This window comes from Vulpes vulpes, chromosome 16, assembly GCF_048418805.1.
Source record: "Vulpes vulpes isolate BD-2025 chromosome 16, VulVul3, whole genome shotgun sequence".
Classification (NCBI taxonomy): domain Eukaryota; kingdom Metazoa; phylum Chordata; class Mammalia; order Carnivora; family Canidae; genus Vulpes; species Vulpes vulpes.
The window spans coordinates 53,979,729-54,003,751 of record NC_132795.1 but is presented as its reverse complement, the minus strand read 5'-3'; the positions used below and the strand labels follow the sequence as shown (position 1 = coordinate 54,003,751).

At 52.1% G+C, this 24,023-nt stretch overlaps 2 protein-coding genes across 3 annotated transcripts in view; both read right to left on the bottom strand.

Moving 5' to 3' along the window:
- Positions 1 to 242: 242 nt before the first annotated feature.
- PMM1 (phosphomannomutase 1) lies at positions 243 to 9,805 on the bottom strand. The gene is made up of 8 exons (XM_026017449.2): positions 9,601 to 9,805; positions 6,974 to 7,091; positions 5,880 to 5,956; positions 5,661 to 5,752; positions 5,310 to 5,409; positions 2,050 to 2,125; positions 1,167 to 1,282; positions 243 to 790 (listed from the first exon to the last, which is right to left on the bottom strand). The coding sequence occupies exons 1-8, from the start codon at positions 9,685 to 9,687 to the stop codon at positions 668 to 670; spliced, it is 789 nt and encodes a 262-aa protein (XP_025873234.1). The 5' UTR covers positions 9,688 to 9,805; the 3' UTR covers positions 243 to 667.
- A 10,872-nt stretch (positions 9,806 to 20,677) lies between these two features.
- Positions 20,678 to 24,023, bottom strand: part of DESI1 (desumoylating isopeptidase 1) — a 23,086-nt gene continuing 19,740 nt past the window's right edge. For both annotated transcript variants that reach the window (XM_026017364.2, XM_072741508.1), the window contains one exon: positions 20,678 to 23,225. In XM_026017364.2, coding sequence (XP_025873149.1) covers positions 23,132 to 23,225 — 94 coding nt within the window. In that variant the 3' untranslated portion in view covers positions 20,678 to 23,131. The remainder of the gene's footprint in view (positions 23,226 to 24,023) is intronic.

The following is a 24,023-nucleotide window of genomic DNA, read 5'->3' as shown; positions in this document are numbered from 1 at the left end:
TGGCCCAGGGATGCCTCTGTCTGTCTGGGTCCCAGGGGAGGGGCTTGGGGAGGGTACCCCACACAACCTTTATTTAGGGCTTTCAAGGCCCACTCTCCTCAAGCACATCAAAGACATCCTGTGTGACCTGGCAGAGGGGTGAGGGGAGTCCCTGCCATCTCTGCCTCGGTTCCCTCATCTGTTAAGTGCGGTTGTAACATGACCTGAGACGGGCCAATTTTTCAGACAGAACTGACACCATACCTTGTTCCAGGAACTTTAATATTTGTGAGATAAAGTTCTGGCAAATACACACCTTCCCCAGTGCTCTGCACCCTGCCTGGGACAGATAAGCAGGGTGGGCTCTATCTCGTACGAACACAAGCACATGCCTACTCCCGGCATAGACAGAAATCTGTTCTGTTTACAAGTACAAGCAGCAGCTGTAGCCAGGGCTGTCGGGTTGGAGGGCGGAGCTGGTCCCGCTGGGCGCTGACAAGCTGGGGACAGTTATCCACGCGGACCCTGGCCCCATCGAGGTGGTAGGTAGGTAATGAGGCAGGCATCCTGAGCCAGAGGAGGGGCCCTGGCACCCCACCCAATACCAGGGTCAGGGGCTCTCTTTAGGCCTGGGTGGAGCTCTCAAGAAATCCCAGGAGCAGTCCCTAGGAGCAGGCATGGGCCCTGGTCACGCCTCATGGGCTGTCTCTGGGAAAAAAATTTCACGGCATCGCTGTACTGTATCCTGTGGGGACACCACACTGTGGCCGACGGTCCGGGGGTCAGCATAGATCTCAAAGTCATTCCCACCCTGCACACAATGAAGGACAGAGAAGACACATACATATGTGGTACCTGGAGGAGTTGCCCAGGGCTAAGGCCCATCACACACCCTGGCGTGGGGCCCCTCCCCACATTGGCTCCAGCAGAGCTGCCTCTCCCCCTACCCCTCAGAACCACCCGGAACCCCATCTTTTCAGTCTTCACCAGACCTGCCCTGATTTTCTGTGTGGCATAGGACAAGTGACCAGCCAGCGCTAGGGCCCAGTCTTCCAATCTGTGTAATGGGGCTGGCGAATACAGGGTGTTCTCCGGGAGTCTCCTGGGGATGTGCTCTGTTGCCCTGCGTCCTAGATTTGACCCGGGCACAATTTGGGGTGGAAGGCACCTGGATGCGCCACACTCACAGGGCTGGTCTCGTTCCCAAAGAAGTGAATGGTGTCGAAGCTGTCCTGGTCCAGGCTGTCCAGACAGTAGCGCTTGTCCCAGCCCTCGGGGAAGACGTCAAAGCTGATCATGCCTCCTGTGGGGGGGTGGCGGACAAGGCTAACAGAGGCATGGCCGATGGGGTGAACTTGGGCAAGGTGCTTCATTCATTCATTCATTCATTCACTCACTCACTCATTCATTCATTCAACCACCCTTGAGTGCCTGCTCAGAGCCAGCCACAAGGCATGGGAGACTCAGGATCCTCACTGAGTTGTGATCCTGGTGGGGAGAACAGGCAGTCAACAAGCCAGACCAGCACTGCTGGGGAGACCTTTCCGGGAGGTGGTACTAAGGGCTGAGCCAGAGTGGCAACAGCGGGGAATCAGGCCTAGTCCCTGCCTGCAATGGTGGAGAAGGGCATGGAGTTTCCTAGCACTAGAGAAGGCTGGGACAGGGAAAGGGTGAGGCCATGCAGGCCCTGGGGTCCAGGAAGGGCTCTGAGCAGGGGTATCCCTCTGGACACTAGGCAGTGGGAGGACAGCTATGTTAGTTAGCCCGAGTCCAAGAACTAACTTGGCAGAGGTGTGAACCGTGGTCAGATTCCAGAAGCATTCTGGATATAGGCCCTGGGACTTGCTAGTGGACTGCACTTGGGAAAGGGTGAGGAGAAACACTGAGGGAGACGCTTTGGTTTTCTGACCTGAGCAATTAGGAGGGTGGCAGGGTGTGGACTGGGTTTCAGTGGGTAAGACCGGGTTGGGGGGTGGCAGGAAGGCTTTCTAAAGGCACTGGGAGTGAGGCTGTGGGCTGGCTTCTGTGTCAGGCTCTCATACCCTCCCCGGGATGAATGGATGGACGTACCTCGAGAGAACCTCAGCCCTTTGCCAGCAAACTCTGTTTTCAGGGCTTCCACGAACTTCTCGCGAATCTTCTCCTTCTGCAGGTGGGGAGGGAACAGACTGAGGCTCAGAGGGTTGCTGTGTGCCAGGCCCTGTGCTGGGCACACAACTGTGGGAGCTCAGGGTCTCCGAGGTGGATACCGTGACCCCCCTTTACAGATGAGGAAACCGAGGCTCAGTGAATGGCTGTGCCTTATTCAAGGTCATCCAGCCTTAGTGGCAGAGCCAGGGCCTGAATCCAGAAGGTCTGTGACTGAACTCGGCCGGATCCTGCCAATGGGGGTGTGGTCAGGGTATCCAAAGGAGCCCTTGGAGTGGAGGCATGAGGAGGAGTTTGAGGGGATGGGGCAGGCCAAAGTCCCAAGGTCCACCTCAGGGCAGGGCTCAGTCCCAACTGCTCTGCCCAGCTCAACAAGCAAATCGGACATGAGAGATGAGCATGAAGAGCCAGGAGCAGGTGAAGCCCTGTTACAGCACAGCAGTGGGTGCTGAGAGGTCAGCAGGATGCCAGGCATAGCCACAGCACCAGCCACACAGCGACGTGGACTGGGCACCTCCTATGTGCAGGGGGTTGGGGGACTCAGCAGTGCTGAGGAGTCCCCTGCTATACCCCACTCTTGGGGTAGGACCTTGTAAGTCCACAGCAGATCTGCAGACCCGGACTAAGGAGGCATTCGCTCATTAGGCCAAGGACCCCTGGCCTGGCCCTGTTGGGGCCATGGACAAACAGCCATGCAGGGCCTAGCAGGGCAGCATCTTGGCTGCCGTGCTAACAGGGGCCAGCACCACACGGGTGGAAGGATCACACAGTGCAGGGGCAGTCCCCACCTTGCCAAAGGAGCAGCGAGAGCCTGATGGGACAGTCAACTCACAGATGGCCTGGGAGAGAGTCTGGACACATCCTGGGGGAACTGAGAGCCACTGAGATTTTGAAGCACGGGAGTAGAGTGCTAGGTCTGCATTTCAGTCAGTCCAAGTTGGGTAGGACTGGAATGGAGAGAGGCAGGCAGTGGCCAGTGGTTTGGGGCCTGATGTGGGCCAGGAAGGACATGAGTTTAACGCCTGATGTGACCCAATATGAGAGAGAAAGGCAGGCCCTGTGGGTTCCAGGCCTGGTTGTGTGACTTTTCTGAGCCTATTTCCTGGGCTAAAGGATGGAGAGGTAATGAATGAACCCTCCTTTCCTCCCTCTCCTAGAAAAGCAGAAAAGTGGGATGTGAAGCCCCTGCCTACTGTACCCTTGCTGTCACCGGAAGGCAGGTGGGTCCCCAGGGAGGTTAAGAGTCCCCACCAGAGGCCACTCTATGGGCCCAAGGTTAGAGTTAAGGGTGCCCCAGGATGGCTGTATCTCCTGTATCTCCTGAGAACCAGGCTGACCACTGGATGGCCCCATGTGTCAAGTCCAGCCTTAGCAAGGACCAGCACTGTGACCCTGAGCTTAGTTACTTAGCCTCTGGCCTCAGTGTCCTCATCCAAGGAAGGGGACTGACTATCTGCCCTTGGGATCTGAAGGACTGAAGGAGAACAGAACACTTACATGGGATCCTGGCTGGTGTAGGTCACACAAATCAGGAAGTTTGTGCCCTCCCCTCATACTGGGGCAAACAAGAGCCAGAAAGACAAGTGAAGACCCTGGGAGCTGTGGGAAGGGTCAGTGTTGTGTCAGACTTCCACCCTGCCCAGTAATTACAGCCCATGGGATGGGGACTGTGCTTACCCCCACTCTATAGAGGTGACAACGGAGCCACACGGTAGTAAAGCCACTTTTCCAGGCTGCTCGGCAAGCAGGAGGTGGGGCTGAGATTGAAACTGGGTAGCCTGAGTAGAGGCCATCCCTCAATATGTGTATGGGAAGGGTCTTTGGTCAGTGGTCAGTCTTCACCACCCCAAAAAGAAAAGCCTCCATGCCCATGGGCAGTGCCTACCATAATCCTTGGGACATGGAGTGCAGAACAGGGGTGGGCGTCAGTGAGCAACCTTGAGAGTCCTACCCTCAGGGAAACATCAGAGGGTAGCAGATGGAGTTCCAAGTTTAAATCTTTGCTCTGCAACCAATTCCCTATGTGACCTTGGCAAGTCATTTCCCCTCTCTGAGCCTCAGTTTCCTCATTCATAAAATGGGGACAACACCACCTATTTCATTCATTCAGAAGGTATTTCTTGAGCACGTGCCAGGCACAGTGGGTCCAGCAGTGAACAGCCACAGGAATCCTGGCCCTTAAGGGGCCTACAGCTTCAGTGGGGGAGACACACAGTAACCAAGATTTGAAAAGTAGGTGATTGAGTGTATTAGTGGGTGGTGATGGCTGCTTGGGGAGAAATAAGACAGGAGAGAAGCAGGAGGTGCAGAGGGTGCAATGTTAAATGGATGAGAAAGTGACCTGAGCAGATGTGAAGAGGGGGAGGGGATGAGCAGAGGGAAATGTGTTCAAGGTGGAAGGCACAGCCCCCAAGTGGCTATCTCCATCTCCATCTGCTATCTCCAGAATCAGCAAGGAGGATGTGGTTGGAGTGGAGACAGCAAGGGGGAGAGAAGGCCAGAGAGAACACCAGTGGGAAGAGCCTTGGATGGGTGGACTTACTCCATTCCTGAAAAGGCCGGGTGAGTGGTGGGGATGACAAGCAAAATGCAAGTCAAGGTCTAGCAGGGGCAGCATACCCAAAGGCCGGAGAAATACTGGAATGTTCCAAGAACAGATGCACGGAGAAGGCTGAAGGGGGTGGACCCGAGCTGGGCAGACCCCTCAGGGCTCAGGGTACCATAGGAGGGGTTGCGGCATTGCCCACTCCTTACAAGCAGGGAGTGGATGGGGCTGACAGGCTCTAAAAGGCTCTCAGTGGCACCACTGGAGGACAGACTGGCAAGGGTTTATGGGGGGGGAGTAGCCTGGGGGAGAGACACACAGGTGAACAGATTTGAGACCACTCCAGAGGCTGAATTAAGAGGAATTACTGCTGGGCTCCACATGGGTGGGAAGGTAGAGATGATGTCCTTGGCTAAGTGGTGGCTGCTGGTGCTGCTCACCAAGGGAGGGAAACCAGCCATATGGGAAAGATGCAGGAGTGTCCACACCATGGCACACAGTGGGTGTCCCAAAGGGTATTGGCTGAATCAGAACGCCACCCCCTACACCCTGATCCATCTTGCTGATGAGAAAGCAAGGGCCCAGAGAGGCCGAATGACCCAGGTCCTATAGCCTAAGGTTGCACAGTTGGTGGCACCTTGTCTAGTTCGGAGAACTCGATTCGCTCCTCCAGGGTACAGCTCCGGCCGATGGGTGAGATGTTCAGCATGCCATTCCGGAACTCGATGAAGGTTCCACTGGTGGTCACAGGAGCAAGAGGGAGGGCAGAGAACCAGAGAGAAGAATGGCCCTGAATTCAAATCCAGTCCCCTCTGGGACCACTGCCTCCTTGGACCTCACTCGGGACAAGAATCCACACACCAATAAGTTGGGGCCCTGGCACCTGCAGATCCCATCTGAGAGACCTGCCCCTGTCCTCCCTCGGGCCTGGGGGGGGGGGTGGCGGTGGGGCGGAGGAGGCTGGATGCAAGGCTGGGAGGGGTCTCACCGCTTCTTGGGCAGTCTGAGCAGAGCCATGTAACGGAGGCAGAAGTTGATCAAGTCCTGCAGCAGCTCCTCCCCCAAGTGGTTCTGGATGGTCTGGGCAGGGAACATGGGGCTCTGAGTGTGGTGGGCACAGTGCTCTCCCCCATCCCAGGACAAAGGCCCCCATGGGGTGTGCCACTACCAAAAAGGGTCCCAGGTTAAGGCCCTGGGGAGTACTGACCTGCTTGGAGAGCAGTCGTCCATGCTTATACTGCACTGTCCCATTCTCAGCAAACACATAATCAAACTTCTCGATGACTTCAGGGGTACATAGGAGCCAGGAAGAAAGAGAGTGTGAGACCACCCAGAGCCAAGTACGGGGATAAAGGCCACACTCCTTAGTTTGCCATTCAAAGCCCATTTGTTCCATTTTAAGCCTGCTTTCCTGGGCTCTTCACCTTCAGCTTCTTTCCCAAACAAGCGAACAAGCCAGTCAGTCTCTGGGCCCTGGTTCACAGGGGTCCTTCAGCCTGGAAGGCCCTCCCCTCACTTCCCCTTCCCCCTCCAAGATCCAGCTTCTTCTTCTGGAAGGCTTCCCGGACTCCCCAGCAGAGGGCGCCATTTCCATTGTGCTCCCACAGCTCCAAGGCCCAGGGGGTGCCGCTGGGTTTTCCAGTTTCCATCACTGTTCTGGAAGGCTGGTTGCATGGGGGGAGTTATCAGCTCTAGCTGCCACAGTAAGTGGCTGGATGGGTCGGTGGAGATGCAGACGTGGACACACAGGGAGATATTTCCAGATTGGCTGATAGAATGCACAAGGCGGTGGGGAGAAAGGGAAAAGTCAAGTTTCTGGTTTGAGGACTGGTGGGGTCTGCCTCAACTGAGCTGAGATGGGAACTCAGCTGTGAACAGATGCTCTGGGTCCCGGGGGGCCTTCAGAATCCTTCTCTATTGAATGGGATAACCGTGCCCACCCTAATGTGTGGTTGTGACCATGCAATGAAAAGAAGTCAACACATGGTCATTTTCAATCTGACCATGCGCATTTTAAAGAGGAAACACAAGAGACTCAGCCGAGAGAGCTGAGGATGTAAACTATCCCAGGGCAAGATTCTGCAGGCTTTGTTCCCTGCCCTTTCTCCAAAGCCTGACACAGTGCCTGGCACATGGCCCGTGCTCAGCATGCATCAGTGATGGAGAGATCTGGCTGTTTCCTCTACTTGCTCTGCCCCACAGAAGCGGGGCTGGGTCTTTGAAGGCACACAGGGTCCAAGGACCTCCCGAACTCCCCACCTCCACCCAGACTGTGGCACTGGCTCTGGGTGCCCCTCCTACCTTCATCCCCCTCTCCCAGCTGCTCAGCAATCTTAGAGTAGTCGGAGCCGCCCACCACACCGATCTGCACCCTACTTCGCAGCTTCTGCAGGAAGGCAGCCACCTCAGGGTCAATTTTCTGCAGGGGGTTGGGTGGGAAAGCACAAGATTTCTGGCTGTCAGCATGTCTGGGACCTCCACTCGGCCCTCACTCAGTGCTCAGAATCCAGGGAGCCCATGTTCCATCTGAATCTGAGGTAGTTCAAGGTTTAGAAGCCAGACCTCAAAATTAGAAGCAATGGGTTCAGATGCTGGCCCAAGTCTCAAATGCAGGCTGATCTTGAGCAATTGACTTTGCTTTCTTTGCCTTAGTGACTGCCTCATTTATAAAAGGGGGATCAAAGTAGCAACCTGCTGCTATGGAGGTGGTCACTACTAAGATTAAATGAGATACTTCATGGAAACGAACAAGCAATTAGCTGGTGACTAATCATATGAGGATTCCCCAAGGAAGTGAAAACTAATGAGTTACACTCCATGTTTTCAGACTTTCAGCTATTTAAAGCTGACAGTGCCTACAGTGAATTGAATGAATGACCATATCAAATGCTGCCAGTGAGAGTGTAAATTGGTGCAACCACTTTGGAGGATAGTTTGGCAAGATCTATGAAAACTTATGCATGCACCCTGTCACCCAGAATTTCCACTTCTCTTGCCTGGGTGTATATGGAAGTTCACTAGGTATGGTTTACCATAGTGAAAGCCTGCAAACAACTCAGGCTTGTCAACCAGAGAATGGTAAATACCTGCTCTGAAATACTATACTGTGGTTACACACAGTAAGGCAGGCCTGTGCTTCCAAGAGGGGAGAGCCCCTAAGACATGCTGTTAACTGCCAAAAACAAGTTGCAGGGAGTGCCTGGGTGGTACAGTTTGTTAAGTGACTCTTGGTTTCGGCTCAGGTCTTGATCTCAGAATCCTGAGATCAAGCCCCAACTCCAGGTCAATGCTCAATGCAGAGTCTGCTTGAGACTCTCTTCCCCTGTCCGCCCCCTCTGTAAAATAAGTAAATAAATCTTAAAAAAAAAAGAAGGCAAGTTGCAGAAAGCACACACAAGATGATATCACTCATTAAAAAAAAAAAAAAAAAAAAGGAAAGGAAAGGCTCACAAAAACTGCTTAATATTGTTCTGAGAAAACAGAAATCTAGATGAAGATCTGGAAGGAAGCCACAACAGGCTTTCCTTGGGGTGGGGATGGGCCTGGGCCTGGGATTCTGATGTAGTCAGAGAGGACTTTAGCCTTCTCTGTTTTCATGCTTTACAGGAGAATCCTGAATATATGTCTAATTAAAAATTAACTTCTATTTATTTATTTCTAGCTTATTTATTTACTTATTTATTTTAGTAATCTCTATACCACCTGGAGCTAGAATATGATCCTCAGATCAAGAGTCACATGCTCTTCTGAGTCAGCCAGGCACCCCCAAAATTAACTTTTAAAAAAGCATTAAGGATAGGGCTTGGTATTAACACCGGTGGACAGCAATAACACAGTGTTCTTGTATAGGTTCCTGGGTCAGTGGAGCAAAGGGTCAGAGGGAGGGACTGAGGCTGTGCCTTAGACCTTGCTGCCCTCTCTCTACTGTCCTTTTTCTCCCATCCCTGAGCACCGTGGAGGGAGGGCACCCTGATTCCAAGGCCCCCTCATAGGGCAGGGCAGGGGGGTGCATTCAGGACCTAAGAGGGTAGGTGAAGACCTGGCCTCCCATCAGCCTCTGCCCTGAAGTTCAACCCTATGGCTCCCTGCTCTAGGGGATCCCAGTTGTTCTCCTTATGGCCCAACAGGAGAACAGAATACCCTCAGGACTGGCAAGAGGCCTGTTTATTTATGTACCCAGCTGGTGAGGACCGGTCTAGGGGGTCACCTAGGGTGAGAGGCAAAGCTAGAAAAACTGAGCGTGGAGCAGAATTTGGAGGATCAACATAGTGACAAGTCTTCAGAAGAGCTGTACCCTCCCTGGGCCATAATACCTTCACAGTGACCACACTGGGCCCGGGGACGCTCACCTCCAGGTGGGCGGAGCCCAAAACTCATCTGAAAAGGTACAGAAGCCCTACTTCCCTCCAGAACGGAGGCTGGGAGGTAACGTGGGTGAGGAACTTGAGAACCAGACCTAGGCCCAGGCCTGTAGAGGTCGGGTGGGATGGCTCCAAGCCCCCGCACACGGTTCTGATGCTTGGGCGCGTGTCGAGCCCCGTCTAAAACCCTGGGCTCGGATGCCAGCTTCGGGCCACAGGTGTGTCTTAGGGGCGGGAGCCGGGGCTGGGGAGGCGGGGGCGTCGGGGACCAGGCCTCGGCGAGAGGAAGCCGGAGCTGGGGAAGGGAAGCTAGGTCCCGCTCGCAGCCTCCTCCCTCCAGCATCCCACCCACCCCGACGCTCCCGGGCAGGAGGTGGGCGCAGGTGCTCGGGGGCTGCGACGTGGTGACCGGGTCCCCATCACTCCCAGCGGACGGCCGTGGGGCGTCAGGGGCCGCGGACCGCTGCATCCCACACTCGGTCCTGGAGGGCCCCGGGGTCACCGCTTTGGGCCTCTGAGCGTCCGCGCGACACTCCCGATGGGAAGCGCTGAACGTCGGGGCCTTACCTGGCGAGCCGGCGTGAGGGTCCCGTCCACGTCAAACAGGCAGAGGACGCGCTCCTTCCTGCGGGCGCCCTCAGCGGCGACGGCCATGGCTGCAGCTCCGCTCGCGCGGGAGACGCCGGGGATGCGGCCGCGGGAGCCGCTTCGGAAAGAGGCTGGAACGGGCGGGGCCTGGGGGGCGGGGCCAGCCGGCAGGGCCGCGGGGCCCGCCCGCGAAGGGGCGTGATCAGGGCGTGATCTCGGCGGGAGGGGCGGGGCTGGGGCGGGGCCAGCCGGCAGGGCCGCGGGGCCCCGCCCAAGAAAGGGCGTGGCCAGGGCGTGATCTCGGCGGGAGGGGGCGGGGCCCGAGCGGACTCAGGAAGGCTGATTCTGATTGCGTCAGGAGGGCAGGGGGCGGGGCAAGGGGCGGGGCAGAACGCGGCGGATTGGTCGGACGGGCCCAGACCAGACGGGCGGGGCCTGGGCCTGGGCCCAGCGGGAAGTGAGGGCTAGAACCCGGAAGAGAGGAGCGGGGCTTCCGCGGGTTGACTCTGAGTGTATCTAGTCGAGAAGGGGCTGGCAGCGGGCGGAGCCTCGAACCCCGCAGTGCAGGGGGCGGGGGCGGGACTCCTTGGACCCGAGCTGTCCCCGATTCTCCCTGCCTGCCATCTATGACTCATTCCCTCGTTGCTAATCCCTTTGCCCTACAAATTTTAAGCTTTAAGTAATCTGATGGCCTTTGCTCAGGCTCTGGACTTTGCCAGATGGCCTTACTCCTCCCGCTGTCATTCTGTCCACCGCATGAGGCCCAGCTCATGGTCTGCCTCCTTAAAGAAACCTTCCTGGATCCCTCTTTTCGCAACCATTTAACCATCACATTGACTTTATGGTCAGTCCTAGGTTGTCCGCTACTATGTGACTTTGGCCAAGTCACTGCACTGAGGCTTTGTGTCTCCATCTGTAAAATGGGAAGAATACCACCTACTTTGTAAGGTTGCTGTGCACCTGCAAAGAAATAATAAATATAATGGAGCCCACATGGGACCTGGTGCTCCGCAGACCTACGCCAAAGGAGAATTTATACAGATGTGCTTGATATTGTTACTGATTAAACAGCTATTGGCACGTCAAAATGATGTAGTTTTGGAATACAGGTGAGGATTGGTGGGGTGAGGTCTGGAGCCCATGACCACGAAAGAATTCTTGAGACTTCTTTGATCAAAATGGTGGTTTTATTAAAGCACAGAGACAGGACCTGTGGGCAGGAGGAGCTGCACTGGGGTTGTGAGGAGTGGCTGATTATATATTTGGGAGTTGGGAGAGGTAAGGAAAAGGGAAATTTTCAAAAGAACTTTCATATGCTAAAGAGGACCTACAAGATACTGGAGGCCTTGCCTTTGTCAGGTTAAGGTTGTTTTTCCTTCTTGCAATGCATTAACATTAAGATAGTTGGGAGCTTCCTGGAGAAATGTTACACTCTCTCCACTTCAAGTAGCTGCCAATAGGCTGCATCTAATTGTATCTACATTTCCTTCTGGAAGCTAGGATATTGATAAAAATGCTTTGTTCTTGTAAATTACTAAAACATTTGTAAGCTGAGGGAGATTTATGTCTTGCAGGATTGTGATCTCTGTAAGTTAACTATTTGTTTTTCCTTAGCTTTAGGGCAGCCAGGCCAGGAGTGTCTAAGGAATGTCACCTGGGGGAGGGGCTGGTTGCCGGGTGTCAGCTTGTGCTTTGTACTCAGCTAGCCTTGTTCTCCCTAATCAAAGTCTTTTTTCTAACAATTTTCTTTAAAAAAAATATATTTTATTTATTTATTCATGAGAGAGAGAGAGAGAGAGAGAGAGAGAGAGGCAGAGACACAGACAGAGGGAGAAGCAGGCTCCATGCAGGGAGCCTGATGTGGGACTCGACCCGGGACTCCAGGATCACACCCTGGGCCAAAGGCAGGCGCTAAACTGCTACCCAGGGATCCCCCCTCATCAAAGTCTTAAAAATGAGCCAGCAATTTAACTTGCAGAAAATAAGGAGAAAAATTGGGGATTGGTTAAATTTTTTTTTTTAAGATTTTATTTATTTATTCATGAGAGACACAGGCAAAGGGAGAAGCAGGCTCCATGCAGGAATCCCGACGCAGGACTCCATCCCAGACTCGATCCCAGGTCTCTTGGATCACGCCCTGGGCTGAAGGCAGGTGCTAAACCGTTGAGCCACCCAGGGATCCCCTTGGGGAATTGGTTAAATGAACTATAATTCATTTATGAGGTGAAGTTCTGTGAAGCCATAAAACCTGTGTTGTAGAATATTTTGTGTGGAAAGAGCTTGCAACAAAAAGTAGCTGTCTGCGGGTGCTGATATGATGGTGAGTTTCAAAGTTTTTTCATCTTTTGGAAATGCATTGACTGCAGGTTCCTCTTCATTGGGACTCTCCTTTTTGGCTTCCTTCCATACTTTCAGAGCCAAGCCCACCCCTACCTCCCTCTGTGCTTCCAGGGGATACCCTGGCCGGACATTTTTGCTGCACCCACCATTCTTGCCCTGATGCCTGTGATCAGCTCTGGCAGTTTTCGTTATCCATATCCTCTTGTTGTGCCCAAAGACTGCAAATCCAAGAAACCACCAAGGAGCCGAACCTATGCAAGCGCATGAGGGTTTATTAGCAAGCTCAAGCTTGGGTCCAAGTATTCCCGACACAGCGGAGCAGGGACTTGGACCCCGAGGTGGGTTACAGCTGGGTTTTTTATAGGCTGGTCTATACATTCTGATATGGGGCTTAAGGGCATTGAGCTCTGTTCTCATTCTAATATGGGACTTTCTACCACGGGGGTGGGTTCTGTTGTCTTTCTGATACGGATTCTCTGCCTAGGGCAATTCTGAGCTCTGTTGTCTTTCTGATATGGGATTCATTCTGCAGTTTTTCCTATAAAATTCAGCTCTTATTCACAGGGGCCTAAGATGGCTGTACTTGTGCTAATGCTAAACTTGAGGTGGAGTGGCCTTGATTTTTCTTGGCCTCCACACTCTGAGTGGCACTTCAGTGTACAATGCTCTTGACAGTTGGGTTTTTGTTTGTTTGTTTGGTTTTGTCTTGGTAACTGTGCTGCTCTGGGAAGATCACTGGAGGCAGAGTTAGGAAAATTGCAGATTGGTCCCTGCTAACTATAAGGACTTGGACAGGTCACCTTTCCTGACTTGTTTTTTCATCAATATAATGGGGATTTAATCCCCACCTGAGATAATTGTGTCATAGTCATGCTAGTGATGAGATAGTAGTGATAAGATAGTAGTAGTGATAGTAGTGAGGAGACAGTAGTGATGAAGGAGCAGCAGGCAAGCTAAGGACAAAGCACAGCTGACACCCTGCAACCTCCTCCCTCCTAGGTGGGATCCTGTGACATTCCTCCGGGGAAACTTCCAACTATCTTAATTTTAATGCTTTTCTAGGGAGAAAACCAACCTTAACTTGACAATAACAAGGCCTCCAGTATTCTGAGAGTCCTTTTTAGCAGATGAAAGTCTTTTTAGACACCTCCTTTTTCCTCATCCTCAACTCCCAAGTATATAATCAACCATTCCTCATGCCCCCAGTCCAGCAGCTTTCTGCCCACAAATTCTGTCCATGTGCTGTAATAAAACTACCTTTTTATAAAATCATCCTTTTACACCAAAAATGTCTCAAGAATTCTTTCTTGGGACACCTGGGTGGCTCAGTGGTTGAGTGTCTGCCTGCCTTGGCTCAGGTTGTGATCCCAGGGTCCTGGGATCGAGTCCTGAATCGGGTTCCCCAGAGGGAGCCTGCTTCTCCCTCTGCCTATGTCTCTGCCTCTCTGTGTCTCTCATGAATAAATAAATAAAATCTTAAAAGAAAAAAAAGAATTATTTCTTGACCATCAGCTCTGGACCTCACCAACATTCCAAAACGACATCAGTAGTATCATTATTTACTGATCCCTGACTATGTGCTAGCCACCACTCTGAGCACTTGGCCACATAATTTCATTCATTCCCAAGGTAGCTCTAGAGGGTACTATTATTGCAGGATTTCTTTTACTTTGGTGCCTGCAGTTATTTATTATATATTTTTAAAGATTTTATTTATTTATTCATGAGAGACACAGAGAGAGAGAAAGAGGCAGAGACACAGGCAGAGGGAGAAGCTGGCTCCATGCAGGGAGCCCGACGTGGAACTCGATCTCAGGACTCCAGGATTATGCCCTGGGCCGAAGGCAGGCGCTCAACCAGGTGCTCAACTGCTGAGCCACCCAGGGATCCCAGTCTAGGGGTTTTTATGGGCTTCTCGGCAGGCTGTTTTAACCTGATTAACCCTCCATGCACCTGTCACCCAAACAGGTTTTTGTCATTTATCTATCATGTGAAAAAGGATAGAGGGCTCTTTCCAGAGTGGGTATAAAATCCTTTTAAGGATGGTTTCCTCTTAGGGCAGGGGTGGGATGCGTGGGTGGAGGCCCTTGTCCCTGCTTGCCTTTCTTCCAACTATCCTTCATTACTGTCTCCACTCAGGGAAGAAAAACAAAAGGGATGTGCCCAAGACTATATGAAGCACTGGGCTGAGACCAGTGGGTAGGTAAGGTGAGTTATCTGCCACAGGCAAAAAACAGGAGAGCACCAAAATAAATAGCAAAATAGGGCAGCCCGGGTAGCTCAGCGGTTTAGCGCCACCTTCAGCCCAACGTGTGATCTTGGAGACCTGGGATCGAGTCCCACGTCAGGATTCCTGCATGGAGCCTGCTTTTCCCTCTGCCTCTCTCTCTCTGTGTCTCTCATGAATAAATAAAATCTTTTTTAAAAATGTAAATAAAAATAAATAGCAAAATAAATGGCATTTTAATTTTTTCTTTTTTTAACTTAATATTTTTGAAAGTCAAAATTAATGCAAAAAAATCCACAATGAGCAAAACATCAGATAAAATTTAGAGCGCCCAGGTGGCAGTCAGTTGAGCATCTGACTCTTGGTTTCTGTTCAGGTTATGATCTCAGAGCTGTGAAATAGAGCCCTGTGCTGGATACCACACTCAGCACGGAGCTTGCTTGAGATTCTCTCTCTCAAATAAATCTTTTTTTTTTTTTTAAGATTTTATTTATTCAGACAGAGACACAGGCAGAGGGAGAAGCAGGCTCCATGCAGGGAGCTCAACGTGGGACTGGATCTCTAGACTCCAGGATCACGCCCTGAGCTGAAGACAGACGCTCAATCACTGAGCCACCCAGGTGTCCCATCAAATAAATCTTAAAAAAAAAAAAAAAGGATCAGTAATTGTGCCCTGCTGAGGAGCCATTGTTAAGCTGGGCAAAAGAAAGAAATCTTTTTTTTCCAGGCCCTGTACCAGAGTTTGGTTCATTGATTAAACAAATGCATTGTGCTACACACTGTTCTGGGTTCCGGGAACAAAACAAGGGCCTTGCCCTCAAGAAGCTTTTGTTTTCTGTTGGATACAGACAGCAAACAGAATCATCTCTGTGGGAAGGAAAACCCAACTTGTTCTCCTGCTCCTCCTCCTTCTGCTCCATCTGGATCTGGTCCCTGGGGCTCTGAGCGCAGGCAGGACCTGAGACCCTCCCAGGACCCAGGAGTGTAGAGCCTGTGGGTGGGAGCTGGAATTGCGTAGATTAATTTCTCATATCTCATGGCCAATACCTGTTTCATTGCCCAAGAATTCCTAGGAACTGATTAAATCCAGATACCCGGGCCCCAGCCCTGCTGCTGGGATCCAGAAGCCATAGGATGGGGTTCACAGAGGCAGGATAGGTTTTTGTCTCCTGTGGACTGGGTCCACAGCAATAGCACACCTGTGCCTTATTTTTTTATTTTATTTTTTTATTTATTTTTATTTTTATTTATGATAGTCACAGAGAGAGAGAGAGAGAGAGGCAGAGACATAGGCAGAGGGAGAAGCAGGCTCCATGCACCGGGAGCCCGACGTGGGATTCGATTCCGGGTCTCCAGGATCGCGCCCTGGGCCAAAGGCAGGCGCTAAACCGCTGGGCCACCCAGGGATCCCACACCTGTGCCTTAGATCTGTAGTGAACTCATTTCCTTATAAATACCTTTCAAGAGTCTCTTCCTGATTTCTTACCTCAACCATTTCATTCATAAAGCCACTGAAACCCATAGAGGGGGAGTGAGCTGCCCAAGGCACAGACCCAGGAGGACCTGAGGGAGGAGCCCTGGTGGCCACCAGTGTGTCCCTTTAAGGGAGAGGCTCATCCCTGGCAACTGTGCTCTGATGGGGCCCTGGGAGCCCCCAGGGAGAGGGAGGAGTAAAACTGGGGGTACTGGGGCTTGAAAGACTGGCCAGAGGGCATTTCAAGAGCACCAAACAAAGCCAGGCCTGAAGACAGGGGGCCTGAGACCATCTCCTGGAAGGATCCTGCTCAGGAAGGAAGGCTCTGACTCTTTGGAGCTGGGCATTTGATTGAGGCTTGGAGGTCAGTGGCTTTCATATTTGGTTTGGACACTGTGGCTCCTGCCCTGGATGTTTCACTTACTTTTACCAAGAACCCTTTGAGGTGAGTACCCTTATAGGAATTTCTAGACGTCAGTACTGACCCCAGAGAGATGAAGTTGGCTTTCCAGGACCGCGGAGTGGTCAGGTTTCACATTCACTTCTGCTCCTCTAAAGCTCGTGGTTTTCCCTGCCCCCTTGGTGGAAGGCCAACTGTCAACATGTGCTAAGTGAATATTGGTGGGGTGTTGACTCTCTTTTTCCCTACATGGAGTGTGACTTTTTGAGGGTGACAGGCCCAGTCTGAGGGGCAGTCATGCTGTAGTGTGTATATAGTCAAACCAACAGCTCCTGGGGCTGCCTCTTCCCAGTGAGGTGACCTTGGGTAGGTCCCTCCCTTAGCCTGTTCCTCATTTATAAATGGGGTCCCCACTGCCAGCCTCTCCCGGGCTGTCAGGAAGATGTGGGGTGCAGGAGAGGAGATGTGCTAACAGAGGCTTTGCAAAGAACAGTCGGGGCTGGTTTGCTGGTTCTAATTCCCTCTGGGTTCAGGGGCAGTGGGAGGCTGGGGAGACTGGATGTTGGCTTTTTTTTCTCCCCGGCTTCAAAATGTCTTCAGGGCTTACATTGTTTTCACAATAAACAAGTCCATGGAATTCAAACAGGTGGAAGGACGCATGCTCAGAGGTGTTTGTGGAGGGAGTGGGAACTGTTGCTGGGTTGGCACAGGCCCCCTTGGGACAGAAGCCAGTGGGGACAGGGATGACAGGGCCCCACCTGGAGGTGGGGGGGGACCGGCACCCCCCCCCACCACCACCAGGGGTTAGTGATCTCTGTGGATCAGAGCCCAGCCCCAGGACTGAGAACTTGGGTGATTCACTCCTCACCTCTGGAGCCACAGGTGGGGAGAGGAGTCCAGCCAGGAGGGGTTGTAGAGATTGTCTGATCCTAAGTCTTATTTATTTATGATAGTCACACAGAGAGAGAGAGGCAGAGACACAGGCAGAGGGAGAAGCAGGCTCCATGCACCGGGAGCCCGACGTGGGATTCGATCCCGGGTCTCCAGGATCGCGCCCTGGGCCAAAGGCAGGCGCCAAACCGCTGCGCCACCCAGGGATCCCTGATCCTTAGTCTTCATTCTGTAGATGCAGAAGCTGAGGCCCAGGGACACCTGGGTGGCTCAGTGGTTGAGCATCTGCCTTTGGCGTAGTGATCCCGGGGTCGTGGGATGGAGTCCCACATCCGGCTCCCTGCAGGGAGTCTGCTTCTCCCTCTGCCTGTGTCTCTGCCTCTTTCTGTATCTCTCATGAATAAATAAAATCTTAAAAAAAAAAAAAAAAAAGGAGCTGAGGCCCAAAGAGGGGGAGGCTTTGATCAGGGTTCTATGAGTCAGAGGCTCAATTCAGGTAGGTCTGCATGCAAGTCCAGGGTTTCTTGTGACCCACCCAACATGCTTTCCATGTTGGCTCCACGGGAGATGCTGGCACTGGGCCAGGTCCTGTGTTGGATGCTGGGCACTCAGGTGATCACAACCAGGCCCTGCCCTGGATGGTGCCCCAGTTGGTGGGAGTGTGCCAGGAAGCACCCACAGGAGGAAGGGTGTACTGTGGTGTGGGGAGAAGTCAGGAAGGGCTTGTAGAGGAAATGCTGGAGCGGGGCCTTCAGCTCTGAGGACTCGTCCAGCAAACAGTAACAGGAGCTAGAGGTAGAAATGGCTTGCAGTGATAGGGGCCCTCACTCGCAGCAGGGTATAGGGTTGGAGACATCCAGGGACAAGCTTAAGAAGGACTTTGATAGGGGTGCCTGGGTGGCTCAGCTGGTTAAACATCGACTCTTCATTTGGCTCAAGTCATGATCTTAGGGTTGTGAGATCCAGCCCCGCGTGCCTGGAGCTCTGTGCTGGGCATGGAGCCTGCTTGAGATTCTCTTCTTCCTCTCCCTCCATCCCACTGTCTCTCTCCAAAAAAAAAGGGGGGGAGGGTAAGGGAGTGGCACCTGGGTGGCTCAGTTCATTGAGCGTCGGCCTTCTTTTTTTATTTTTATTTTTATTTATGATAGTCACACACACACACATAGAGAGGCAGAGACATAGGCAGAGGGAGAAGCAGGCTCCGTGCACCAGGAGCTGGACGTGGGATTCGATCCCGGGTCTCCAAGATCGCGCCCTGGGCCAAAGGCAGGCGCCAAACCGCTGCGCCACCCAGGGATCCCAGAAAGTCTGCCTTCTGCTTGGGTCATGATCCCGGGGTCCTGGGATGAGTCCCCAGTCAGGCTCCCTGCTCAGTGGGGAGCTTGCTTCTCCCTCTCCCACTGCCCCTCTCCCTACTTATGCTCTGTCAAGTACCTAAAATCTTTAAAAAACTTTTTTTATAAGAAAGGGAGGGCTTTGATAAGTGTGAGAGCAACTGGACTGTTGCCCTGTGGCTATGGGGGGCCACGGAAGGGTGGAGGTGTGGGTGGGGGGAGCAAGCCCTGCTCCTGGGACCTTGGGTAGGAGACAAGTGAAGGTTGGTGGTTGTCTGGGCCGCGCGTGCGTGCACAGCGCCACCTGGTGTCCGCCTCTCTCCCTGCGGCACCACCCTGCCGGGCTGCCTCCAGCGGAGGGAATTGGAGCAGAGATCTCTGCGGGGGACTCTGAGCTCCCAGGAACCCTTCAGACCAGGACCAGTCCCACAACCCCTGCCCCCTACCAAAGCTGCCAGGCTCCGTGGTCAACGGCTCACATTCAGTGATGTGCCAGGTCCCTCTTGAGTTCTTTACTGCCCTCTCAGGCCAGAGCCCCCATGAGCTTGAGGAGACATGGGCCTCATGGTCCAGCCTGCCAGCCTGGGAGGGCCTCCTCCTCCTCCAACCACCATCCCACTCCAGAGCAGATCCGGCCTCCACGCACACATCTGTGATGAGCGGCCTATTCCTACCTCATGGTTCCTTCAAGCTTTGGGGAACTTTGCTGGAATGTTCTCAGAGCTTCTTCTATCCAATACCACCAGGCACCATCGTTCCCTCTTCAGTGGTTCTCCTTCCATCTTTCTGGGCATTACAGATCTTCACTACAGGCTGAGAGAACAGAGGCAGGTACCACACAGCATGTCTAGCATCTGTGTCTTCAAATCCACAGAAACATTGCAGAGATGTGCACAAAATCCAGTATCTCTTAGGACGATGGAATTTCAGATGACTTTTTCCTCTCATCTTTGGACTTTCATTGATTGCTTACATTTTCTAAATATATATAATATTGTAACCAAAAAAAATCGGTTTGGAAAAAACAAATTAAGATATTTAAGCAGGAAAAAAAAAAAAGATATTTAAGCAGGGATGCCTGGGTGGCTCAGTGGTTTGGGCCTGCCTTTGGCCCAGGGTGTGTTCCTGGGGTCCCAGGATCAAGTACGGATCGGGCTCCCTGCAGGGAGCCTGCTTCTCCCTCTGCCTGTGTCTCTGCCTCTCTCGCTTTCTCTGTGTCACGAGAGAGGCAGAGACACAGGCAGAGGGAGAAGCAGGCTCCCTGCAGGGAGCCCGATGTGGGACTCAATCCCGGGTGTCCCGGATCCTGGGCTGAAGGCAGCACTAAACCGCTAAGCCACCTGGGCTGCCCAAACCCAGGCACTCTTAAGGACTCCTGCCTCTGAACATGCCAGCTTTGAGGGGGAAAATGTCAGCCAAAGCCACCTACCCTCTGTGTCCTCTGGAGAGACAGCACTGTATTCTTCAGCTAGCATGCTGGAAAGACACAGCGCCTCAACAGTGAGGTCTCACAGGTGTCGTGGTGAGAACATGGTCTAGATTCAAGGGCTCAGCCATTTGCCACCTGGACAACTTTTTTTCTCTGCATCTGTCTTCCCCATCTGTAACATGAGACCAATATCTACATCTCAAGCCCATTGCATGTGACAGCACCTAGCATGGGCTCAGCCCGTGGAAGGTGCTCAAAGTAGGTCAAGTGAATCTACAGACACCTGCAGTCACGCTGCTGTCTGGTTGTACCAGGGGACACTCAGCTGCCTACCCCCCACCCCACACGTGTTTAAGGAGCTCATGGTGGGATCCCTGGGTGGCGCAGCGGTTTGGCGCCTGCCTTTGGCCCAGGGCGCGATCCTAGAGACCCGGGATCGAATCCCATGTCAGGCTCCCGGTGCATGGAGCCTGCTTCTCCCTCTGCCTGTGTCTCTGCCTCTCTCTCTCTCTCTGTGTGTGACTATCATAAATAAATAAAAATTTAAAAAAAATTATAAAAAAAAAAATAAAGGAGCTCATGGTAACAAGGTGGGGAGAGAGCCTTGGAGCCATGAACCCAGCCTATAGCCAAATTGAAAGCAGAAGTAAACACTTCTTGGTGTGGCCAGAGTCCTCTGGGGGAAGATCTCAGAAGTTGGGGCCAGCAGATGCAGCTCTGAGTCTTACTTTACCACCAGCCACAAGGTGACATTGGGCAAGTAATATTCTCTCTGGGCCTTTTCCCTATTTTTGTAACCCAATGGTGAAAGTCATACGTTCATCCCTGTTATTGTCTTCTTAACCATAAGGCTTACAACCAAGCAAAGGCAGCATATCCAGATTCAGCAAAGTTAAGCTCAGAAGGAGACAGAAGCCTGGCTATGTTGGATGTATACCCAGACCTTCAAGCACGACGCAAATGCAGCAGGCAGAATGAGTTTATTGCATTAGAAAAAACACCAAAGAAAACCAGCAAACACCTCCGTACTAGACACAGTTATTAGTTTGACTTCAAGGGTAAAAAGGAAATCTCAAAGGTATAGCTTTATTTTGGGGAGGGGGGTGATGGTCTCATCCCTCCACCTTCTCTGTCCCTTTAAACCAATGGACCTCCCTGAAGGTGTCCAGTGTAGGATATGATTACACACATGGCTCATTTCTCACTCTGCTTGCCTCACACACCTGTGTGGAGCTAGCTGGTCACAATGAGCATGCTTCTGGGGTTCTGGGATTGACCGAGAAGTATGAGGATGGGGTTGGGGGTCGTAGCTTCATCCCAGGCTTCCAAAATGAGTGCTGGGGGCTTGGGTGGGGAGTGTGAGCTTGCCTTCCTGGAGGCACTCTGAGTAGACAGCTGGATGGCCCCTCCATCTCTCCCCACAATCCTTAGGGCACAGGCATTGGCACAAATGGCTGCTGGGCATGGAGTGGGGGGGCTTTCAATGTACCAAGTGACTTAGTTTCTTAGGGTAGCCAGTTTGGCTAACTTCTCCTGGGTCTGGAGTGACTACTATTAGGAATGCAGCCAGTTGAGCCTGGGTATGGGGAAGAAGGGGGAAGCAGCCTGTGATGCCCAGTGCCCTCTGGAGAGAGCTGAGTTCTGAGGAGAGAGGCCTGGAGCAGGAGCCTGGAAAAGAGGCCTGGGCAAGGCAAGCTGGAGAAGGACAGAAATTGGGTGGGAGGCAGGGAGAAGGCTGCCCAACAAGAGAAACCAATGAGCTGCCCTCCAAGAGAAACCTAGCCTGAAACCCATCCTCCTTGAGCCCAATTCTGCACATGGGTCTACATTAAAGAGTCCCTGCTGGTTTCTGGTCTCCAAAATGTCGCTTGACATCACAGCTGGTTACCGTGGAGGTGCCCCTGGTCAGGTCACAGGCAAACACTAAGGCAGAAAACCATCTTTTCCTCCAGCCAAGACCCCAATGGTGCCAACTGCTATGACTAATGGCAGAGACAGGAGGAGATGAGGCCAGAGATGAGCAGCAGCTTTTTGAAGAGCAAAGGCACCTGCTACGGGCCAGACCCCAGAAAAGAGAACATAATTCAAGTCTGAGAAGTGGCAGGAGCTGTGGCAAGGAGGGGCGCACAGATGCCAGGGCTGGGATTCAGACACCTGGCAGTTCTAAGCCCCTTCCCCAACACTCACTCCCCTAAAAACTAACTTAAGGGAGGCATGTGAAGAAAAGGAATCTGAAAGCCTCTCCAGATAAGAAATCTCCAGACTGTCCCTCCCTATAAGCTCCTGGCAGCAACTCATGAGGAAAATGGCCAGTAAGGCTCTCAACAGTGAATCCTTGAAGTCAGAATGACAATGGAAATAACACGTGCCTTCAAAACACATTGAGGATAATGTAAAAAAAAAAAAAAAACTATCGAAAATAACTTGAAATTTTCTTGCCACCTTGATTCTGCATTATTATTCTTTCTATGTCAGGGATATTTTTCTAGAGCAGGGAGTCCTTTCCCCTTGGTCCCTAGCCAAATATTGCATATTGGTTGGGGGGTGGGGTGGGAGGTACAGTGACTGCAAATAACCTACATTATTACTTGTAGACATGAAGCTTGGGTCTCTGCCGTTCCAGCCCAAACCTTCAGTAACTATCAGGTGAGCTATGCTGAGGAAGAGCAGCCTGTAGGCAGCAAGGCAGGTGCTCCAAAATTGATGTCAGAGGATTGGCAATCAGTAGGTGGAAGGAAGAATGGCTTTATCCTGTATTCTCTGGCCTGACACTTGCTGTCATTCTCCCTTGATCCTGAGGCTTCTGGTTGCTCCAGCCCTGGCCCCGTGGCCTTGTTTGGGGTAGGGAGGGAAGGTGAGAGAGGTTGCAGCTACAGAGTTCACTTAGGTTGGTTAGTCATCCTGAAACTGGTCCCAGGTGCACCACCAAATCCTTTGGTTCATTTAAAAACCAGACAGTAACTGCTTCCGGGATGTCGCAACTGCCACTTCACAGAGGTCGTAAAACTCACCTGGGTCCCACAGGTGGTGACAACCTGGGTAGAGCATGGGCATTCTCTGCAAAGAGGTGCTAGGTTGGGGCTCCCCCAAACTGTGCCTCTTGCCTTCTGCTTAAACAAACCCCCTCCCTTTCTCCAGTGTGGAGGACGCTCAGGAAGCAGCGTCAAAAGTGAACTCACAGACAAGACAGCCTTAATAAATTAGTATAATACTATTAGAAGGGATGGCATTTTGTTCTGTATCTTAGCAGCATTGTCCTACATGCAGCCTGATGATCTCCTTCCCTGGGAAATTTAAAAAGCCGTCCCCTGGTTGTTAGCTCTGATGTAAAATTATAAAATAGAAATCTGGTAGGGTTTGTTTTGTTTAAAAAGGAAAAGCCCCTGATGAGGCAGGGTGGTCCCATGCAGTCCTGTTAACTCTGGCCATTGGGTCGGCCTACAGGGCTCCCTCCATGAGGCTGGATCTGGATGGGGTCCAGGAAGGGCCGCAGAGCCTGTCCGAAGGGCCTGTGGAGAAGAGAGACCCAGGGCTGGGGTGGGCTGGGTGCAGACAGTCACAACTGTGCCCACAGGGGTGGTGGTGCCACACCAGGAAGGACACCATAGCCTCATTCAGTTTTCTCACCTACCCCGCACACGACGGTCATTGAGGGGCTCTCAAGACAGCCTGCTCTGTCCTTTTACCCCTGGGGCCCCCTCCTCGGTAGATGCTGCCATTTTACTACCTTCGCCAGATTCTGGTTAGCCATGGCTTAAACAGGCTAGCAATGCACAGGGAACTAGAGCTTTCTGGCCTTTCAGTACCTGAATCTTTAATTTTCACAGTATAAGATAAAAATAAGTTTTGAGGAAGGAAGCTGAGGCAAATTAATGAGGATATGAAAATGGTATCTTCTAGCGAGTGCAGGGGATATTTGGGAAATCAACAATTGCAGGTTGCCAGAAGCCGTTAATGCCACTTTCTAAAGCCCCCTCTCCCCCGTTTGTGCTCAGAGTAGCTTAGCTGGAAAGAACACTGTAAATACTGGAGTCTTAGAGACTTTCCAGAATTCCAGAACCTTAAATCAGGGTGCCCACAACACATCTCAGTTACTGGCTTTCTTTTTTTTTTTTCAGTGGATATTGCCATTTTTGGAAATCCTGTCTAGGTTCAAAGGCAATGAAGCATTCTCAAGCATAAACAGATGAAACCAGGATACATTAGCCCTTATTCAGACAAGTCCTGGAACTCCACCCATCAAACAATAACAACCAGAACATTCTTCAACTACTTCTATTTGTTTAGGGCACCATAACCTAGATCCT

Bases quoted from the DNA above. Each gene is read 5' to 3' on its own strand.
- PMM1 (XM_026017449.2), bottom strand. From the start codon at position 9,687: ATGGCCGTCGCCGCTGAGGGCGCCCGCAGGAAGGAGCGCGTCCTCTGC. The intron at 7,092-9,600 runs GTAAGGCCCCGA...AACCCCCTGCAG, and splicing joins CCCTCACGCCGGCTCGCCAG to AAAATTGACCCTGAGGTGGC. The intron at 791-1,166 runs GTGAGTGTGGCG...CATTGTGTGCAG, and splicing joins TTGGGAACGAGACCAGCCCT to GGTGGGAATGACTTTGAGAT.